The sequence below is a fragment of the Rhinopithecus roxellana genome, chromosome 1, assembly GCF_007565055.1.
Source record: "Rhinopithecus roxellana isolate Shanxi Qingling chromosome 1, ASM756505v1, whole genome shotgun sequence".
Classification (NCBI taxonomy): domain Eukaryota; kingdom Metazoa; phylum Chordata; class Mammalia; order Primates; family Cercopithecidae; genus Rhinopithecus; species Rhinopithecus roxellana.
The window spans coordinates 131,848,157-131,867,684 of record NC_044549.1 but is presented as its reverse complement, the minus strand read 5'-3'; the positions used below and the strand labels follow the sequence as shown (position 1 = coordinate 131,867,684).

At 43.2% G+C, this 19,528-nt stretch overlaps 1 protein-coding gene across 1 annotated transcript in view; it reads right to left on the bottom strand.

The window, feature by feature from the left end:
* MCF2L2 (MCF.2 cell line derived transforming sequence-like 2) overlaps positions 1 to 19,528 on the bottom strand; it is a 251,181-nt gene that overhangs the window by 118,871 nt on the left and 112,782 nt on the right. Inside the window, exons 6-10 of the mRNA XM_010366223.2 lie at positions 19,263 to 19,379; positions 14,077 to 14,226; positions 7,254 to 7,378; positions 6,516 to 6,630; positions 5,331 to 5,450 (exon numbers count right to left, since the gene is read on the bottom strand). Coding sequence (XP_010364525.1) covers positions 5,331 to 5,450; positions 6,516 to 6,630; positions 7,254 to 7,378; positions 14,077 to 14,226; positions 19,263 to 19,379 — 627 coding nt within the window. The remainder of the gene's footprint in view (positions 1 to 5,330; positions 5,451 to 6,515; positions 6,631 to 7,253; positions 7,379 to 14,076; positions 14,227 to 19,262; positions 19,380 to 19,528) is intronic.

The window sequence follows — 19,528 nt, the reverse complement described above, 5'->3', positions numbered from 1 at the left end:
AGACTTCACCTTCTCCAGAAGACTTTCTCTGTGCTTCTCTTGGTCAGAGCACCCGCTTCATTATGTTGTGACCACTTATCTGCTGCCTGCACTATGCCACAGACCCCTGTGGTCCAGAACCAGCTCTTATTCAACTGAAAACAGGGCATGGTGCATCTGAGGTATTTACAAATAAATGCTGCACAAAACAAAGAGGAGTACTGGTATAGAAACGAGTGACACAAATCAAATAGTGGCTAGTTAAAAGGACTGAGGCGAAAATACCCAGAGCACTTGTTCTAAACAGCAAAGGCCCAGGTATACTGGTTACAAGATGATTGCAATACTCATTCCCTGGGCAGTGATTTTTGACTCTTTGGTTCACTGCTGTGTCCTCAGAACTTAAACAGTACCTGGCATGGTAGGAGATGAATAAATATTTGCAGAATAAATGTCAAATGAATGACAGACCTTTACTAGCACTGCTCAGCTACTGCAGACTGAACCTAGGACATGTTCCATAGCACAGAATTTAACCCTCTACCTCTGTAATATTAATAACAACAGCTGACATCTACTGAGAGCTTACTACGTGCCAGGCACCATTCTGAATGCTTTACATTTGCTTATTTCTTTAACTCTTCACAACAAAACCTTTGATACAGGTACTGTTTTACCAAAGGGAAGCGGAGGCACAATGGCCCAAGGTGACCCAGGTAGGAAAGAGAAGAGCCAGGCTTCAAACCCAGGCAGTCTGGCTCCAGTCTGGCTCAGAGCAACATACACAGAGAAAAATGGCTGCACTTATTCTGGCTAAGCTTAGAGACCTCATTTGGTTGCTCGAACTTGTCTGACTTTAGTCAAATATAGAAACATGAGACTTGGCAAGAAAGTCTCTGTTGACATTTTTTTTTTTTAAGTCCAGCTGCCTAATTTATTAAGAACAGGGCAGAATTTTCTGGGTCCAGGGAAATTCACCACAGGATACTTCCAAATCGCCCTGTGGTGATCAGAGCCTGCCCTTCCCTTGGCATATAGTATTTCACCCTTCAGAACTGTCCAGAAGACATTTGAGATGTTAGAGGAAAGATGTGAGTAACAGGTCCAAATGTGTCTAGGGAAAAACACCCATAAAGGCAACTGAGGAGGCTGGGCGCGGTGGGTCACGCCTGTAATCCCAGCACTTTGGGAAGCCAAGGCCGGTGGATCACAAGGTCAGGAGTTAGAGACCAGCCTTACCAACATGGTGAAACCTCATCTCTACTAAAAATACAAAAATTAGCCGGGCATGGTGGTGGGCACCTGTAATCCCAGCTACTCAGGAGGCTGAGGCAGGAGAATCGCTTGAACCTGGGAGGCGGAGGTTGCAGTGAGCCGAGATTGTGCCACTGCACTCCAGCCTGGATGGCAAGAGTGAAATTCCGTCTCAAAACGAAAAGGGCAACTAAGCAGCAACCCGGATTCAGCCACCATATGGCTAGAAAGTCACTATTACAGAATTGAAAGGACAACAATAGTTTTTGACCACTGAATTTTGACCACTGAATATTGACCACTGAATTTTGACCACTGAATATTGACCACTGAATTTTGACCACTGACCACTGACCACATTGCAGGCCGACCACATGAAGTCCCTACCATGCATCTAACTCATTTAATCTTCACAGGGTCTCTGTGAGGTAGGAATTATTATCTCTGCTTTACAGATGAGGGGGACCATATTCAGAAAGGCTAAGAAATGTGACTAGGGTCATATAACTGGTACTTGTTAGAGCCAAGATTTTAATCCATCCCTATCTGACTCCAAAGCCTGTGTTTTCGTCACCTTCCAACCACCTGGCCTCTCCACATGTGCTATGAAATCCTCCTGGTGCCTGCAAAGAAATTTACAGTGAAACCTCCAAATTGAAGCTTATATTTTTAGTTTATATACCTCCTGCTCAAGATAAATAGTCATCAAAATCTCCAAAGTAATAAAGAAAGCATGAGGGAAAAATGGCTAAAATCCGGTACTCTGATCACAAGCCCATCTGGGATCTTTCAGATGCTGAAAATTCCAGAAGGCTGGATAGTCAAGTTGCAGCTTAGAGGTTGCGATTCAGAAATCTTTATTGAAATAACAGTTTATTCCCCCTCCGAGGACTCTACTGGTATAACAGATGAGAGATGAGAGTGCCTACTAGGGAAGAAAATGGCAAGAAAGCGAGTGATCTTACTCTATCAGGGAATCTAGAACAAACCCACAGATGATCCATAGGGATGGAGTGTGTGTATGGGGAGGTGGGCCAGATGAAACAAGAAAGGCAGAAAGTTAATGGCTGTTGAAATTGAATGATGGACACTTGGAGTTCATTGTGCCAATCTATCCACTTCTGTGTGTGGTTGAAAATCTCACACACGTACACAAAGCCATGACCCTCCAACTAGATGACATCCTTAGATGTTAATGGCCTGAGTTCCATGCCTTCTTAGACACAGCACCCTTATAGGGAGAGGTCAAGGCTGAAATCTGGTGGTTCCTATCCAGGATAGGGGAACACCCTATCCTGGTGTGTTCCCTGCTGGCCCCTCAGCAAGGGTCTCAGTATGCTCCCACAGTCAAAATCTGGCTGCAAATTCTGCTTTTATAGAAGACCTTCTATAAATGGTTTAAACTACTGTTTTTCAGAATCAGGAAGGAGCACTCAAAAGACTGCTAAACCCTCAAACTAGAACAAGATAAAGAACAGGCTGAATCAGCATGCGACAGGAGCCTGATTAGTGAGCTGACTCTGAGGTTACTTGTGAGGATGATGTCACCGTGTGGAATAAGGAAGCTGGCAACACCCCAGAGCCAGTGTGCTGCTGTGCTGGGAGGGAGTTGGCCCCTTGGTGCCGAGGAAAGGACAAACCCCAAGCAGATATTTGTCAGATTGTGGCCAGACACAGTCTTGTTCCTTTAACACTTTAAAGGACAAATGGAAAGATTAGCCAAACCCTAATCATCTGAAGAAGCCATGCCTCTGAGAAGTCTGAGGGAAGATATATTGAAAACGATCTCAGTTATGGTGAGACAGCTTTGTTTGACTGACCCAAAGGCAGAGACACAGGTATACTGCATCCTTCAGGAAGCAAGTTTAGAAACAAGATCTGCAAGTCACAGGATGTGACAGGTCTGCAAATCCTGCAAGTCACGGGTCATCCACAGTGAGCTAGTCTAGTTGCTTCCAGAATGTTGCCCATGAAAGGTGGGTCATGGGTTCACAGAGCATTCCTGTGTTCCATAACCATAGGTTTCATCCCTAGCTCAGGTCAGCAACTTTTGAAGCATATACCAACAACCACAAGTTCAAGGAGGTGGGCAGAAGACAGAATGTAATGCAATCATGCAGATCCATCACCACTATTCAAAACACAGTCCAGAGCGCCTTCCAAGGGCTTTCTGTTCCACTGAGAATAAAATTCAAATCCTCACAAAAGATCTCAGGGTGCAACAGGACCACCTGGCCTCTGCTCATCTCTGTCCCCTCATTTCCTCCTGGCCCACCTGCTCTAGCAATGTTCCTTGAACTCACCAAGCTCATTCCCACTTTAAGACCTTTGCACCCGCAACTCCCTAAGTCTTTGCATGATTACACAGACTGAACAGATCTCAGATCAAAGGTCATCTTCTCAGGCCTTTCCAGACCATGCTAGCTAAAGTAGCATCCCCAGTCACTTTCTATTATATTTTGTTTTCTTTTTTATATCACTTGTTACTATCTGATGTTATTATTAATTTGATTGCTTTTTAGTGAACCGTCTCTCTCCAGTAGAACGTAAGCTCCATGAGGGCAGAGTCTGGACTGTCTGGCTCACCGCTGCATCCATGGAACCTAGGATAAGGAATATCTGTTGATGAATAAATAACCCTCCGGATAGGTCAGTAGTCACTTTCATATATATACGAAGGCATTTTTATTGATGAGGCACTTTTTCTTAATATATGAATAAGCAAAAAATATAGTGCCTATATTCAGTAAAAAATTCTTTTGAAAAAACTAAAATGTTATAAGATTGGGGCTGTCCTGAAGAATCTAAGACATACAGTCATCATAGATATGAAATTCACCTTTTCCGTTGTTTGAGAAATGTTCCTGATGACTCATGTGTCTTTGGCACTAGTCTATCTGACAAATGGTCACTGGTAAGAGAAAGAGCACTCGCTAGGGAGGGAAGGGATTCCTGAATGGGGATCTGGACACACAGGTGGGTTTGTGTGTTCATGCATATGCACAAGCACCTGCAGCTCAGAATCTACAACCGACAGCTCTTAGAGTCAGTGCGGCCTTAGTATACTTTGTTTTGTATCCTTTAGGGGTATGTGTCTCCAACTGTAATGTACAAGTCAATCACCTGGGGATCTTCTTAAAATGCAGATTCCAATTCCAGGGTGGGGTCTGAGATTTTATATTTCTAATTAGCGCTTACTCAGGTGACATCTGTGCTGCTGGCCAGAGGCTCACACTTTGGCACATCTCTAGTACTGCAAAATTGCCATCTGAGAAACATGCCTCCAGATTAGCTAAGAAAGGAAGCGCTAACCATAGGGGACTTGGTTCCCAAGACCCAAAAATATAAAGAACCTAATTTTAAACAAGCAGAAAGGAACTTGTATGGAAAGAGATGACTCCGCTTTCTTCATTTGTAATAAAACAAATTTGTAAATACTTAAAATGTAATCACTTCTAAATGCTGACTTGTGTGCAGATCTGGGACACTGTTTAATTCCAGTATGGGATTGTAAAATTCTTTTACAAGTTTCATATTTACAACTCCTGGGACATGAGAAAGGAGAAAGCTTTGCCAATTCTGTGTAGCAATGGAACTAATGTGGACCAGTTTCCCCCATCTAACTGTCCTGCTCCAGGTATAAAACTAGTCATTTTTTTTTCCTGGTTTCCCCTTTGAAAGTTTCCCATCTACTACCAACCCCACAACCCCCAGCCCCCTAGTCCAGGCTCCAGGGAGGAGCTCAAGCTGATTGGTGAGACTCTGAGATAATTGTTCTGGTGAGTGATGAACCTGCTGTGACCTTCTCCCACTTGGTTGCTGACCACGTAAGAGGGCAGGGCTGGTCCAGAGTCCTCACCCCACCTGAGCGTCCAACCGCAACTATATGTTCAGTGGCTTTAATAGGACTCTGTGCTGCCTGTATCATTCATAGCAGTTGTTAATGTGCAACTCTCCTTGGGATCCTGGGGTGACTGAAGGGCAGGACTGGGCATTCCTGTGTCCTTTAGCAGCCTTCCAATAGCAATGACTGGACATGATCCATCACCGTCCACAGCAACCTCCTTCCCAGTACACAAAAATGTCAGAAAGCAAACCTGGCTTTTTTCCTCCAGTTTTTTGTGTTCCTTAAGAAGCTGCTCCACGTGCATCACGCTGTCTCCAATGCCTGTAAACTCTGCTTGTTCTTCCAGCAAATTATCCAGGGTAAACTTAGCCTACAAGAAACATTAGAACAGTCCAGAAGTAAACCAACACTCACTCACCTGAAGGTATAGGTTTGTTATGCTTCAAAACTCAAAATTCCAAAGAGGATTCAAGACTTGTATATATCTATATATGTTAAAAACTTTTTTTTGCAGCTCACTAACTTTCAAATTAAGCTGGGGGTGCAGAATTCACCTGTAGCTGAACTATTAGAACTATAGTCAACCGATTATCAATCAAAAAGGAAGATAGCTGGGTCCAGTGGCTCATGCCTATGATCCCAGCACTTCGGGAGGCTGAGGCGGAAGATTATTTGTGCTTAGAAGTTTGAGACCAGCCTGGGCAACATAGGGAGACCTCGTCTCTGCAAAAATATTAAAAAATTATCTGGGCTGGGTGCGGTGGCTCATGCCTATAATCCCAGCACTTTGGGAGGCTGAGGCGGGCAGATCACAGAGGTCAGGAGATCAAGACCATCATGGCTAACATGGTGAAACCCCGTCTCTCCTAAAAATACAAAAATTAGCTGAGTGTGGTGGTGGGCACCTGTAGTCCCAGCTACTCGGGAGGCTGAGGCAGGAGAATCCCTTGAACCAGGGAGGCGGAGGTTACAGTGAGCTGAGATTGCACCACTGCACGCCAGCCTGGGCAACAGAGTGAGAAAAAAAAAAAAATTATCTAGTGTGATGGTGGGGCATTGTCTGTAGTTCCAGCTACTTGGGAGGCTGAGGTGGGAGGATAGCTTGAGCCCAGAAGATCAAAGCTGCAGTGAGCCATGGTTGCACCACTGCACTCTGGCCGGAGTGACAGAATAAGACCCTGTTTCAAAAAAAAGCAAGATAAACTATCGCTGAAATGCCATGTACTGCAACAGGAAAATGGGATTCTAGAACACCTTTACTCCACTGAAAAAGTGAGAAGGGGGTTGGAGGGGGTGGTCTGTAAAGAAGCAAGGAGATAAGGAGAAAGCTGGATTAGGGAAAAGAGGGAAACCCCATACCAAAGAGTGAGGAGGGAGAGAAAACCAGAAGTCCCGGTAGCAGAAAAGAAAGTTATATTAAACAAGAAAAGAATACCTTACAAAAATCGTGCTCAAAATGCTGTATTTGTAGGCACTGGTTAAGCTTCAAATGATGACTGGACCAAAACTGACTAAAGGCTTTTTCTGTTTCATCCAGTTGAATTAATAACCTTTCAAGAAAGAATAAGAAAGTGGTGTTAGGTTAGCATTCATTTCCACAGGCATCCATAGAGGCCTATGGGTAGAACACCTGTGTCTTCGGTCAGTGGTATCAATTGCGACCATCTCCTTATTATGAAAGCATGTGTCACCTATGCCTTTCTTCTGGCTCAGCGGGCTTTGCACCTTTCATTTTCCAATCAGGACACCCACAGTGCAGGCAGCAACTTCACTTCAGATGCAGCTGCTGTGCTTTAGAATGTGCTCCAGCTGATCTTACCTTCATGCCTTCTTTCTTTCTACCTGAGACACACGAATATAAAGCACAGCTCCAAGCCAAACTGTTATTTGGAAATGAAGCCCAATAAATACTACCCTCTCCCTCAAAATCCTACGGTGGGAGCATGTCATAGACACTGAAGAGCGGGGAATGGAATGCTCATAAAAAGATCTCTTTACGTGGATGCCAGATGGACGTGATCTTTTTTCCTTTGTTGTCTCAAATATTCTTCTTCTTCTTCCTTGGCCCCACCAAGACCCAATATTGGCTGTTCCAATCTGTTCTTGGTTGCTCCAGAACATCTAGGTCTATATATTCTCTCCTGAAAAGGCAGATTCCACCTCACTCACTCACCTTTCCATGGTAGTTACATTCTCAAGTTGATTGAGATTGAGTGTGCTGTTGGGACATTTGGTGGCTGGTTCTTGGATGCATGACAGCAATGTGGCCCCCTGCTTTCCAAGTAATTTCAGCTCATCCTAGAAAATAAAAGTAGTCTCTCTTAGAAGGAATTAGAAAAAACAAATTCTTGGTAGAATTGGGGTGAAGAGGTAGATCAGTACATTTTTCATTTAGGAAATTAAATGCTGATGAAGTCAAGATGCAGCTTTAAAATTAATCAATTAACTTATCCTTGATAGGTAACACACCGACATGATACAAAATTCAAAATATCTGAAAGGGTATACACCAAAAAAAGTATATTTTTCCTCTTCAAAATCAACATCTGCTTTTTGTATATCTCAAGCTACTGTTGTAAATTAAAAGCAAAACTAGTTAATACAACCTAGTTTTAATCCAAGACAGTGACCAGAAACAAGAAAATGGTAGATATTGAATGTTGAATGCTAGAAACTACCGAGCAATAATAACATAATAACTGCTAGTTGATCATAAAAATACTTCGGTTGGTCTCATCAATAAACACCTGCCTCTCCCTCCACCTGCCAACCAACTGTGGCCTTGTTTAATTATTTAAGTTTGGCAGATATGGGCAGCAATTTCAGTTTAACATGGAAAGATTCGTACTTCCAAGCCAACCCCCCCATTCTGCTTTTTTAACACAGAGACTTAGTGCTATGCAGTTGTGGAAGGCTACTTCCTTCAGCCAATAGCTGTAGTCCTTTCTTTGGACAGTGCAGGTCATCTCTCATTGCCCTGAGTCTTACCCATAAAGAAAGCCCGGGCTGCAAAACAAAAGTGGCAGAGCCTGACCTAGAATTTTGTGCTTGGGAATTATGGGTTTGATTCCTGGGTCAGAGGAGGCTGGTTTGGTATGCCCTTGAGCAGTAGAACAGGCCCATAGTTCTAAAACAAACCAAGAGATCACCTCTGCACACATAAACACCAAGTCACTTCCTCTAGGCCCAGCCACCTCTGTGGTCTTCACACAGCCTAGAGCTCATTCCCTGTGGGAAGTTTTAGACTTCCCCACTCTGATCACACAGAAGTCCTGGACCCTCTCAAGCTCATACCTTTGTTGTATCCCATCCTACTCCAGAATTTCCCCTGGAAGGGTTATATGGCCATACCCATCCTCAAACCTGGCCCTGGATCTGGCTGATGATGGACTTGGCTTCTGTGAGCTAGCCCTTCAGGGTTCTTTGGACACGTCCTCTGGCTCTGCCCACTCCAAATAGTGCCCCATATTAGCCACGTGGCTGGCACTCTTGCCTGGGAATCAGGCATATCTCTTCTTTTCCATTCTCATGTGTCAGTCCTCATTTCTTATCTCATCAATGCTCATTAAATATTTGTAGGTTGGATAAATTAATAACAGCCTAAAAGAAGTCAGGTTGCAGATGGATAAAGACAAATTAGATATGATGGAAAAAATGTACTCCTGAGTCAGTGTCTTAGCCATTCTCTCATCCCACCCACTAAAGAGGGTCGTGGCTTTTCCCACTCATTTTCTTAACTGCTGCTGAGCTTCCAGCAAAACACACACACACACACACACACACACACACATTCATATGTAATGAAGAGTTGGGAAGAAAGGTAGAGAGGCTAAAGGAGAAGCGCCATATTGGTATGGCAGAAGGAGACACTGGAGGGGGAAGCTGGGAAGAGGGATACACCCGAAGTATGGCAGAGCATGAAGAAAGTGTGTGAGACAGGGAAGGTGAATCTTCACAAGTGATGTCACACACTGTATATCACCTTTACACTGTTTAAAAAGGATATAAGCAAAAATTGTGACCTAGTGACTGCTTTGGGATTCAACCACATGGTCAACTTGAGTAGGGTTACAAAAATCTGTCATGAACACAGATGGAAAGATGGAGCAACTATGGTACTTAGAAAGGGTAAGGGGAAGTTGCTCAGCCTAAAACTGGAGTTTCAGCTTCCATGGAAAGAAAATAACATTTTTGGGTATTTAATTTTTTTACTGCCTGCACTCAGGCTGGAGGAGGAACTCAGGGCACTGTCTTCCAGAACATGTGTTTAAGTTCATGCTCCCTTTTGTAGAGTCTCTTTTTCCCTGTGCTGACAGGGTCCTGCTGACAGGGTCCTGCAGAGTGAGGACTGCTTGTAAACTGAGAGATAGCTCATTGCCTACCAAAGTTCCCTTTCCTCAGAAAATGGGAGCCCCACCACCACCTTGGAACAGGATCCAATTGGCAGACGAGGTGGAGGTGCCGTTGTGCATGCGCTCTGAGCACTTGCTCGGACTCTCCTTGATGGGTGGAAAGGCACACAGCAGAAACGATGGGTAGCTGAGTCCTGTCTGCTTGTCTCATTCATCCGGAGCTCAGCTCTCCCAGGGAAGGCTAAAGCTGCTTGTGTTTACAAGACTTGCTCTTCCTTTCTGTCCCTCAGATGAGAGAGAAATCACAGCGAAAATAAGGTTTCAAATTTAGTATGAAGCCTAAGGTGCCCACGATTTGATTGGACAGAAAATAGAACTTACTGAAGTCGGGAGCACTCTTTGATTGTAAGAACAGATTAAGGCCCAAACTGTGGCTCAGGCTGGGGGAAAGAATTTATGTTTCTGGGGAAGAGCCTTTTTTAAAGTCATCAGTTTGCTTAAAAGTTTGATATGATTGTTCCACTGTGGATGTTTTGAGATTTTTTTCTGTGTGAACTGATTGGCTTAATATACTGAAGGGCCAAAAGAAAAGAGGTTCTACTGGAAGACTACTTTGAACAAAATAGTAACAACTCCCTAGAGAAACAGCAAGTGAGACTGAAAACCTCTCCAACTCAGTGGCTCTCCTATTCTGTTTGATTGTAGAGGCGACCAGACGCATATACCTAAGATATCTCTTAAAGATCCCAGGAGAAAGGAATTCAAGAAATCAAGCCAAATCCCCTAAGCTGTGCTAGCTGTTTAGGAAAAAACACTCTCCAGGCTGGGAGAAAACGGTAAATCACATGCTACAACTATATTTAGCTATATTTAAATAGCTATAAAAGTTCACTGTACTGAAGAATGGATCTTACAATAGTTTTTCACTTTTCTAGCTGGAAAAGAAATTATTTAATGACATATAGAATCTTTGATTAAAAGGCAGGTAAAAGACCAGTAAGGGTAAAATAAAATATGCATAAATAACCACAAAACTACTAAGTTACTAATACAAGTTTAAACAGTATCTCTTTTTTTCTTTTCTTTCTTTTTCTTTTTTGAGATGGAATTTCACTCTTGTTGCCCAGGCTGGAGTGCAATGGTGTGATCTCGGCTCACTGCAACCTCCGCCTCCCAGGTTCAAGCGATTCTCCTGCCTCAGCCTCCCGAGTAGCTGGGATTACAGGCATGCGCCACCATGCCCGGGTAATTTTGTATTTTTAGTAGAGATGGGGGTTTCTCCATGTTGGTCAGGCTGGTCTCAAACTCTTGACCTCACATGATCCACCCGCCTTGGCCTCCCAAAGTGCTGGTATTACAGGTGTGACCCACCGTGCCCGGCCAGTACCTCTTTTTTTCTAATATAAACCATTTCTCTCTTTAAGTCATTTTTGGATGAGAAAGAGGAAAAATGTAACTCTAGTTTAATGATTTTGGTATTCGTGCTTCTAAGCTACAAGATAAGGAATCAAATTTGAATTGGGACAATAATCAGTAATCACAAAAAGGCCTTAAGAAATTATCTGTATTTTTGGTTTGTTTGGTTTTTTGGTGTTTTGTTTTGTTTTGTTTTTGAGACGGAGTTTCACTCTTGTTGCCTAGGCTGGAGTGTAATGGAGTGATTTTGGCTCACCGCAACCTCTGCCTCCCGAGTTCAAGTGATCCTCCTGCCTTACCCTCCCAAGTAGCTGGGATTACAGGCGCCAGCCACCATGCCCGGCTAATTTTTGTATTTTTAGTACAGACAGGGATTCACCATGTTAGCAAGGTTGGTCTCGAACTCCTGATCTCAGGTGATCCACCCCCACTCGGCCTCCCAAAGTGCTGGAATTATAGGCTTGAGCCACTGTGCCCAGCCCGTGTTGTCTTTTAAAGGCTGTTAATTAATATTACTTGGTAAAATAAAGATAATAATATTTTAAATCCAAATTCACTTAATATTCTTAATCGAGGTAAACACTTGGACAAATTAAATTGCTTTCAGAATTTTGTCTTAAAATAATTTCAGGTCTTCACCATGATTTTAGGGTAGCATGGAATATAAATGCAAGCATTTCTTTTACTAAAAGGTCAATTAAATGGAACCTTCTAATTTCCTTTCACTTGGCTTACAGCTTGGGTAGGGGGTGTTTAACCAAATTAATATAATAGAGTATAAATGTCAAATAATACTTCTAACTATGTGGCCTCCAAGGTTACTCCACCCCATAACCTGAGAGAAGTCTTAGCCTCCTTTGCTCAGAGCTGCCTGTTGTAATTCTGAGAACAGCTGGTTAGCATGCATAAGGAAATCCTCTTACTCCATCCTGGAAACTGGTTCTTTCCCACCTGTTTACCTCTGCAGAACTCTTTGCCTGTGTAGAGAAATATAGAACACCCACTCATCTGCCTTCCCTGTCCCCACCCCTCTGCCTTGCCACCAGCACATACAGCAAAACCTGACTGGCTGGTTTTCACCCCTAGTAATGTGTCCTTATCTCAAATCCAAATGTTTTAACCTTTTCTCCAGAGACCTTCCTGACTGATCACATTGTCATCCTGGTGATTCTGCTCTTCAACCTCTCCACACCCTTCAGGGATGGAGGCAAAGAACACACTGTGCTCATGAGCCCTAGGCACAGAGCTCAGTTTCACAGTCCTTGCTGCACTGGGCATCCTTCCCATGACACCCCTTTGTATCAACAGGACCACTCTGCAGACTCCTTTTGGTCAGGAACTACCTTAGGGCCTGTGCAACTGCAAACTCCTTCCTAGCACACTTCACAGAGGCACCTAGGTCCTGCTTTCTGCAACTCGCACCTCCTAAGAATCATGTGAACTTAAGCCAGTAGGTTTGGAAAAGCAAAGGCCAAGCTTCTCAGAGGCATTTTCAGGGAAAATTTTCAGGATGTCATCAGGATTTTACAATTTCGGTCCAGATTTTGGTTTGTTTTGTTTTTTGTTTGTTTGTCTGTTTGTTTTTTGAGACAGAGTATCACTCTGTCACCCAGGCTGGAGTGGAGTGGCATGATCTCGGCTCACCGAAACCTATGCCTCCTGGGTTCAAGCGATTCTCCTGCCTCAGCCTTCCGAGTAGCTGGGATAATAGGCGCCTGCCACCAAACCCAGCTAATTTTTGTGTTTTTAGTAGAGTTTTAGTTTCACCATGTTGTCCAGGCTGGTCTTGAATTCCTGAGCTCAGGTGATCTGCCCACCTCAGCCTCCCAAAGTGCTGGGATTACAGGTGTGAGCCACTGGGCCCAGCCCAGTCCAGACATTTTGATTATTACAGTAATCTTCGGAATATATTTTTCTCTTTCATTGCTGTTGTTGTTTTGAGATGGAGTCTCGCTCTGTCACCCAGGACAGAGTGCAGTGGCAAGATCTTGGCTCGCTGCAACCTCCGCCTCCCAGGTTCAAGCAATTCGCTCACCTCAGCCTCCTGAGTAGCTGGGATTACAGGTGCCCGCCATCAAGCCTGGCTAATTTTTATGTTTTTAGTAGAGACGGGGTTTCACCATGTTGGCCAGGCTGGTCTCGAACTCCTGACCTCAGGTGATCCACCCACCTTGGCCTCCCAAAGTGCTGAGATTACAGATGTGAGCCACCACTCCCGGTCATCTCTTTTTGAATAACAACTTCCTTAAAGACCGAATTTAACAGTGTTCCCTGGCACATGGAAACATTAATTTGCCTCAATTACTAGACTCTGAGACTCTCTTAACTAGACTATGTGTTCGCTGAGGTTGCCTTTTTGGTTTTCCTGGCAAGTAGTGGTGGGTGCTCAATAAATGTTGAATAAATGAACAAATCAACCATCTAGCAAAGTGTTTTTGCAAATTTTTGGTCACAGATACAATAGTTCAACTCTTCCCAAGTTCCATGAGGCCAAGACACATACACTGACCGTCCAATCCTCATTTTGCTGCCCTATTGAAAACTGGGCTTCTGTGAAATAATGGGATTGGTCTGTGCTTCTCAAGGTAGAAAGGTGCCAACACTCATCCAGAGAGAAGCCCCAGGAAGATTTCTCTGTATTACATGACTAAAAGAACCTGCCAAGCTCCCTTTCCTCAGCAGGTTCTGACGTGCTTTTATGAATCATTTAATAGGTGCCTCTCCTTCAACCCAGGTCAGGGCACCTTCCATAGTCCTTTTTCTCAAATTCATCCCCAAATAAAAAGACACACTTCTGAGAAAGTGAAGCAGTAAGTCAGCTTATTAGTCTGCCCCAAAACTTTACAACCACTGCTGGAAAGCTTATATTTCAAAAGCCAGCCCCTATCCCCTGCAATTTCAGCATGTTCTGTCTTGCTCTGTCCTGAGCAGGATCACAGGAGTGCAACCCTTGAAAGGGTGCTCACATGCCTCAGCTCACCCAGACAAAGCTGGAAAAGCCCTTCTCTGTGCTGCTTCCCACCATCCTTCACTCACCACTCAGTCTCAAGAGACTTCTTTCATTACAAACTGCCTGTCTGGAAGGTTTAAGATGATCAATGGCTTCCAAGTCACTAAAGAAGAAGGAAAATGAGGGCTTAACTGTTAATTTGGCTCCCAGCTCTCTCCAAGAGGCAGGTATACCTGCTGGCACAGACGCTAGCCTCTGAGAGGCCACTGACCGCTCACCTGCAGCTTGTCCCGTTGCCTTGTGTGGGACATGAGAAGGTCTTCGGTGGATAGCATGCTTCTGGGCAGCTCTGTTGTGGCCAGGCAGGCCCCAAACGTCTGCAGCATCTGGGCAGTGGTCTTCAAGGTCAAGGCAAAGTTTTCGATGGCCTAGAAGGTCAGATAATTATAACAATGTGGAGAGATTAACATTCACCAACATGCTGTCTTGATGGAAAGACAACAGATTTAGTTGACAAAATGAGTGAATTACCTGACTTTGGAAATGGTATAGAGGACCTGATCCTGATAGGGAGATTAAAAAGAGGCTGGTTTTAGTCTCAGTGCTGCTACTAGTTGACCAAATGACTTTGGATAAGTCACCTCTTTACATTGAATGTCAGTTTATTTATTTATAAAATAAAGAGATTGAGCCACATGATCTTTAAGATTCCTTTGAGTTCTAACTTTCTGAGTCTCTCGTTCAAAGAGGTGACACCCATAAAATGCACTGTCACACACAAAAGAATCTATATACCTCACTTATAAAACAATATGTACTGTACATGTGTGGTTATATTATTCCTAGTTATATATACAAGCAAATCTTAGAGATATTGTGGGTTTGGTTCTAGGCCACTGCAATGAAGCCAGCGTTACAATAAAGTGAGTCACAAAAATTCTTTTGTGTCCCAGTGCAAAGGGAAATTATGTTTACAATATACTGTAGTCTATTAAGTGTGCAATAGCATTATGTCAGAAATTCCACATACCTGAATTTAAAAATACTTTATTGTTAAAAAATTGCTAACAATCTTCTGGGCCTTCATCAAATCACAATCTTTTTGCCACTGGAGGGTCTTGCCTCAATATGGAGGGCTGCTGACTGATCAGGGTGATGGTTGCTGAAGGCTGGAATGGCAGTGGCAATTTCTTAAAATAAGACAACAATGAAGTTGTCACATGAATTGACTTCTTTTCATGATTTCTCTGTAGCATGCAATACTGTTTGATAGCAGTTCACCCACAATAGAACTTCTTTCAAAATTGGAGTTAATCCTCTCAAACTCTGCCACTGCTTTGTAGACTAAGTTTATGGAATATTCTAAATCCTTTGTTGTCATTTCAACAGTGTTCACATCATCATCCCCAGAAAGATGAAGAAATCACTTTGTTTGCTCATCCGTAAAAAACAGCACCTCATTCATTCAAGCTTTATCATGAGGTTGCAGTAATGCAGTCACATCTTCAGGCTCCACTTCTAATTCTAGCTCTCTTGCTATTTCCACCATACCTGCAGTTACTTCCCCCACTAAAGTCTGGAACCCCTCAAAGTCATCCATGAGGGTGGGAATCAGCTTCTCTCAAACTCCTGTTAATATTGATAGTTTGACTTCCTCCCATGAATCACTAATGTTCTTAAAGGCATCCAGAATGATGAATCCTTTCCAGAAGGTTTGCAATTTGCTCTACTCACACTAATCAGAGGAATCACTATACATGGCAGGTGTAGCTTCACAAAATGTATTTCTTAAATAGTAAAACTGAAAGTTGAAATTGCTCTTTGATCCACAAGCTGCAGAATCGATGTTGTGTTAGCAGGCATGAAAACAACATTCAACTCCGTGTACATCTCCATCAGAGCTCTCAGGTGACCAGGTGCATCGCCAAAAAGCAGTAATATTTTGAAAGGATCTTTTTGTCTAAGCAGTAGGTCTCAAAAGGTAGCTTAAAATATGCAGTTAACCATGCTGTAAACAGAAGTGCTGCCATCCAGGCTCTGTTGTTCTATTTCTAGGGCACAGGCAGAGTAGATTTAGCATCATTCTTAAGGGCCCTAGGATTTTTGGAATGGTAAATGAGCATTGGCTTCCATTTAAGGTCACCAGCTGAATTAGCCCCTAACAAGAGAGTCAGCCTGTCCTTTTAAGCTTTGAAGTCAGGCATTCACTTCTCTTCTCTAGTTATGGAAGTCTTAGATGGCATCTTCTTCCAATAGAAAGCTGTTTCATTTACATTGAAAATCTGTTGTTGAGTGTAGCCACTTTTTCTTTTTCTTTCTTTCTTTCTTTCTTTTTTTTTTTTTTTTGAGATGGAGTTTTGCTCTTGTTGCTCGGGCTGGAGTGCAATGGCGTGATCTCAGCTCACTGCAACCTCCGCCTGCTGGGTTCAAGCGATTCTCCTGCCTCAGCCTCCTGAGTAGGTGGGATTACAGGCAACTGCCACCACGCCCAGCTAATTTTTCATACATTTAGTAGAGACAGGGTTTCACCATGTTGTCCAGGCTGGTCTTGAATCCCTGAGCTCAGGTGATCTGCCTGCCTCAGCCTCCCAAAGTGCTGGGATTACAGGCGTGAGCCACCGCGCCCAGTCGAGTGTAGCCACTTTCATCAATGATCTTAGCTAGATCTTCTGGATAACTTGCTGCAGCTTCTCTATCAGCACCTTGCACTTGTATGTTACAGAGAAGAATTCCTCCCTCAAACCTCACAAACCAACCCCTGCTAGCTTCGGGCTTTTCTTCTGCAGCTTCTTCACCTCTCTCAACCTTAATAGAATTGAAGAGAGTTAGGGCCTTGCTCCCGATTAGGCTTTGGCTTAAAGAAATGTTGTGGGTGGTTTGATACTCTATCCAGGCCCAGACCACTAAAACTTTCTCCGTATCAGCAAAGAAAGCTATTTGCTTTCTTATCGTTCATGTATTCGCTGGAGTAGCATTTTTAGTTTCCTTTAAGAACTTTTCCTTTGCATTCACAACTAGGCGAACTGGCTAGGCTAAGAGGCCTAGCTTTCTGCCCATCTCAACTTTTGACATGCCTTCCTCATTAAGGTTAATCATTTCAAGCTTTTGATTTAAAGTAAGATACGCCATTCTTCCTTTCACTTGAATACTTAGAGGTCATTGTAAGGGAATTAATTGGCCTAATTTCAATATTGTTCTGTCTTGGAGAGTAGGGAGGCCCAGGAGAGGGAGAAAGACAGTTGAGGACCAGTTGGTGGAGCAGTCAGAACACACACAACATATATCCATTAAGTTCACTGTCTTACATGAATGCAGTTTTTGGCACCCCAAAACAATTACAATAGTAACACCAAAGATTGCTGACCACAGGTCACTGTTACAAATATAACAATTGGCCAGGCATGGTGGCTCACATCTGTAATCCCAGAACTTTGGGAGGCTGAGGCGGGCAGATCACTTGAGGTCAGGAATTCGAGACCAGCCTGGCCAACATGGTGAAACCTTGTCTCTACTAAAAATACCAAAATTAGCTGGGCATGGTGGCGCATGCCTGTAATCCCAGTTACTGAGGAGGCTGAAGCAGGAGAATTGCTTGAACCCGGGAGGCTGAGGTTGCAGTGAGCTGAGATCACACCATTGTACTCCAGTCTGGGTGACAGAGCAAGACTCTGTCTCAAAAAAAGAAAAAGAAAAAGAAACAAATATAACAATAATAATAAACTTTGAAATATTGTAAGAATTGCCAAAATTTGTCAGAGAGGCAGGAAGAGAGCACATACTGTTGGAAAAATTGTGCTGATAGAGTTGTTCAACACAAAGTTGCCACGAAACTTCAATTTTAAAAAACTGCAAATCTGCGAAGCCCACTAATGTGAAGCATAATAAAATGAGACATGACTGTATATGTGTGTATATAAAAAACATATACACAGAACAAGTAAAAGGCATGTAAAGAATATCTCTGGTCTTTCAATACTAGTTGTACTTTTTAAAGTTCACTAAAAAATGTTTAGCACATGCACAACCACAAACCATGGCTACATACTAGGCCAGGGATGGCCTATAACAAAAACAAATGGGTAATTTACAAGCAACAGAAATTGAGTTCTCACAGCTACAGTTCTGGAAGTTGGGAAGTTCAAGATCAAGGCCCCAGCGGATTTGGTGTCTGGGGGAGGTCTGTTTCTCATAAAGGACGGCTTCTGTGCCCTCACAGGGAAGAGGGGGCATGACAGCTCCCTTTAACCTCTTTTGCAAGGGCACTAACTCCATTTATGATGCCACAGCCTTCATGAGTTAATACATCCCAAAAGGCCCCTCCTCTTAATGCTATCACATTGGGTTCCGACATGTGAATTTTGAGGGGACACTAACATTCAAGCCGTGACAATGAATTTTGATCTCACGTTTTCCTCAATATTACTGAAACTCCTAACTTAGCATAACAATCACCAATATCAGTAGGTAGGGAAAAGTAAAATACTATATACCAGGTGCTTTCACAGATAATACATCCCTTATTCCCCACATCAAACTTTCAGGAAGCTTTTGTTAGTCCGGGGTTTCTCAGCATTGGCTCTTCACACTTTGGGCCAGATGATGCTTTGTTGTGGGAGGCTGTCTTGAGCATTGTAAGGTGTCCAGCACAGTCCCTGATGACCCACTATATACCAGTTAACTTTCCCCACTAAGTTATGACTACAAAAAAAGTCGAAAGATATTGACAAATGTGGGGGGCAGGCAAAATTATCCCCTGTAGAGCAATACTGTGTTAGTCCCATTTTAACAGAGGAAGAAAAAAGCTCAGAAATGCTTATAAACTCACCTGACATAGACTATATGCTATTGTGACAATTTTTTAAAACTGGTTTCATCTTTGACTTTAGATCCGGGGTACATGTGCAGGTTTGTTACATGGGTATACTGCATGATGCTGAGGTTTGGGGTACAGTTGATCCTGTCACCCAGATAGTGAGCGTCATACCCAATAGTTCTACAATCCTTGTCCCCCTCCCACCTCTCACCTACAGTAGTCACTGAGGGGTGATAATATTTAAATGTAGCTTCTACTGACTTCATGGGTGTCAATATGTCTGTACCTTAGAATCACCTGGGGAGTTCTGTGGCATGTTAATGTCTAAGACCCATCCCAGATGAAGTAAATTAGTTTCTCTGAGGTATAACAGGCTATTGGTGTTTCTGAAAACTTCCCAGGTGCATTCGAAGGTAAGTGTCCCAAAATTCCCACACCAGGAGATACAATAGGGTAATGTGGTCAACAGGAGAAACCCCAGCCTTCGCCCTTCCATGCTCCTTCTTCCCCAGCCGGTGGCTGAGAAATCCCAACCACCCCAAGGTCAAGCAGTCACAGGGTGACCTCCCAGCAGTTGATGTTTAACTCCACCACTCCATCCTCCGGAAAACAAGGAGAGACAGTGAAAAGCATGTGTCAGCTGGTACTCACAGTGCGGTGATTTACCCACTGTCCGTGGCGATATTCCAAAGTCCCCCCTAATTCCCGGGTCAGTTGGCTTTTGTCGATGTAGCCATGAAGGTCAGAGACAGAGTTTACCATGATAATCTGTAAGGTAAAAGGATAATTAAACATATTCCTCACTGATCATTAAATAAGAGTTCATTTAGATTCTATTCTTATCATAATTATATCTTATATTCTATTATTATTTAAATGATACTTCAACCTTGCCTTATCAGGCATTTATATTTAAA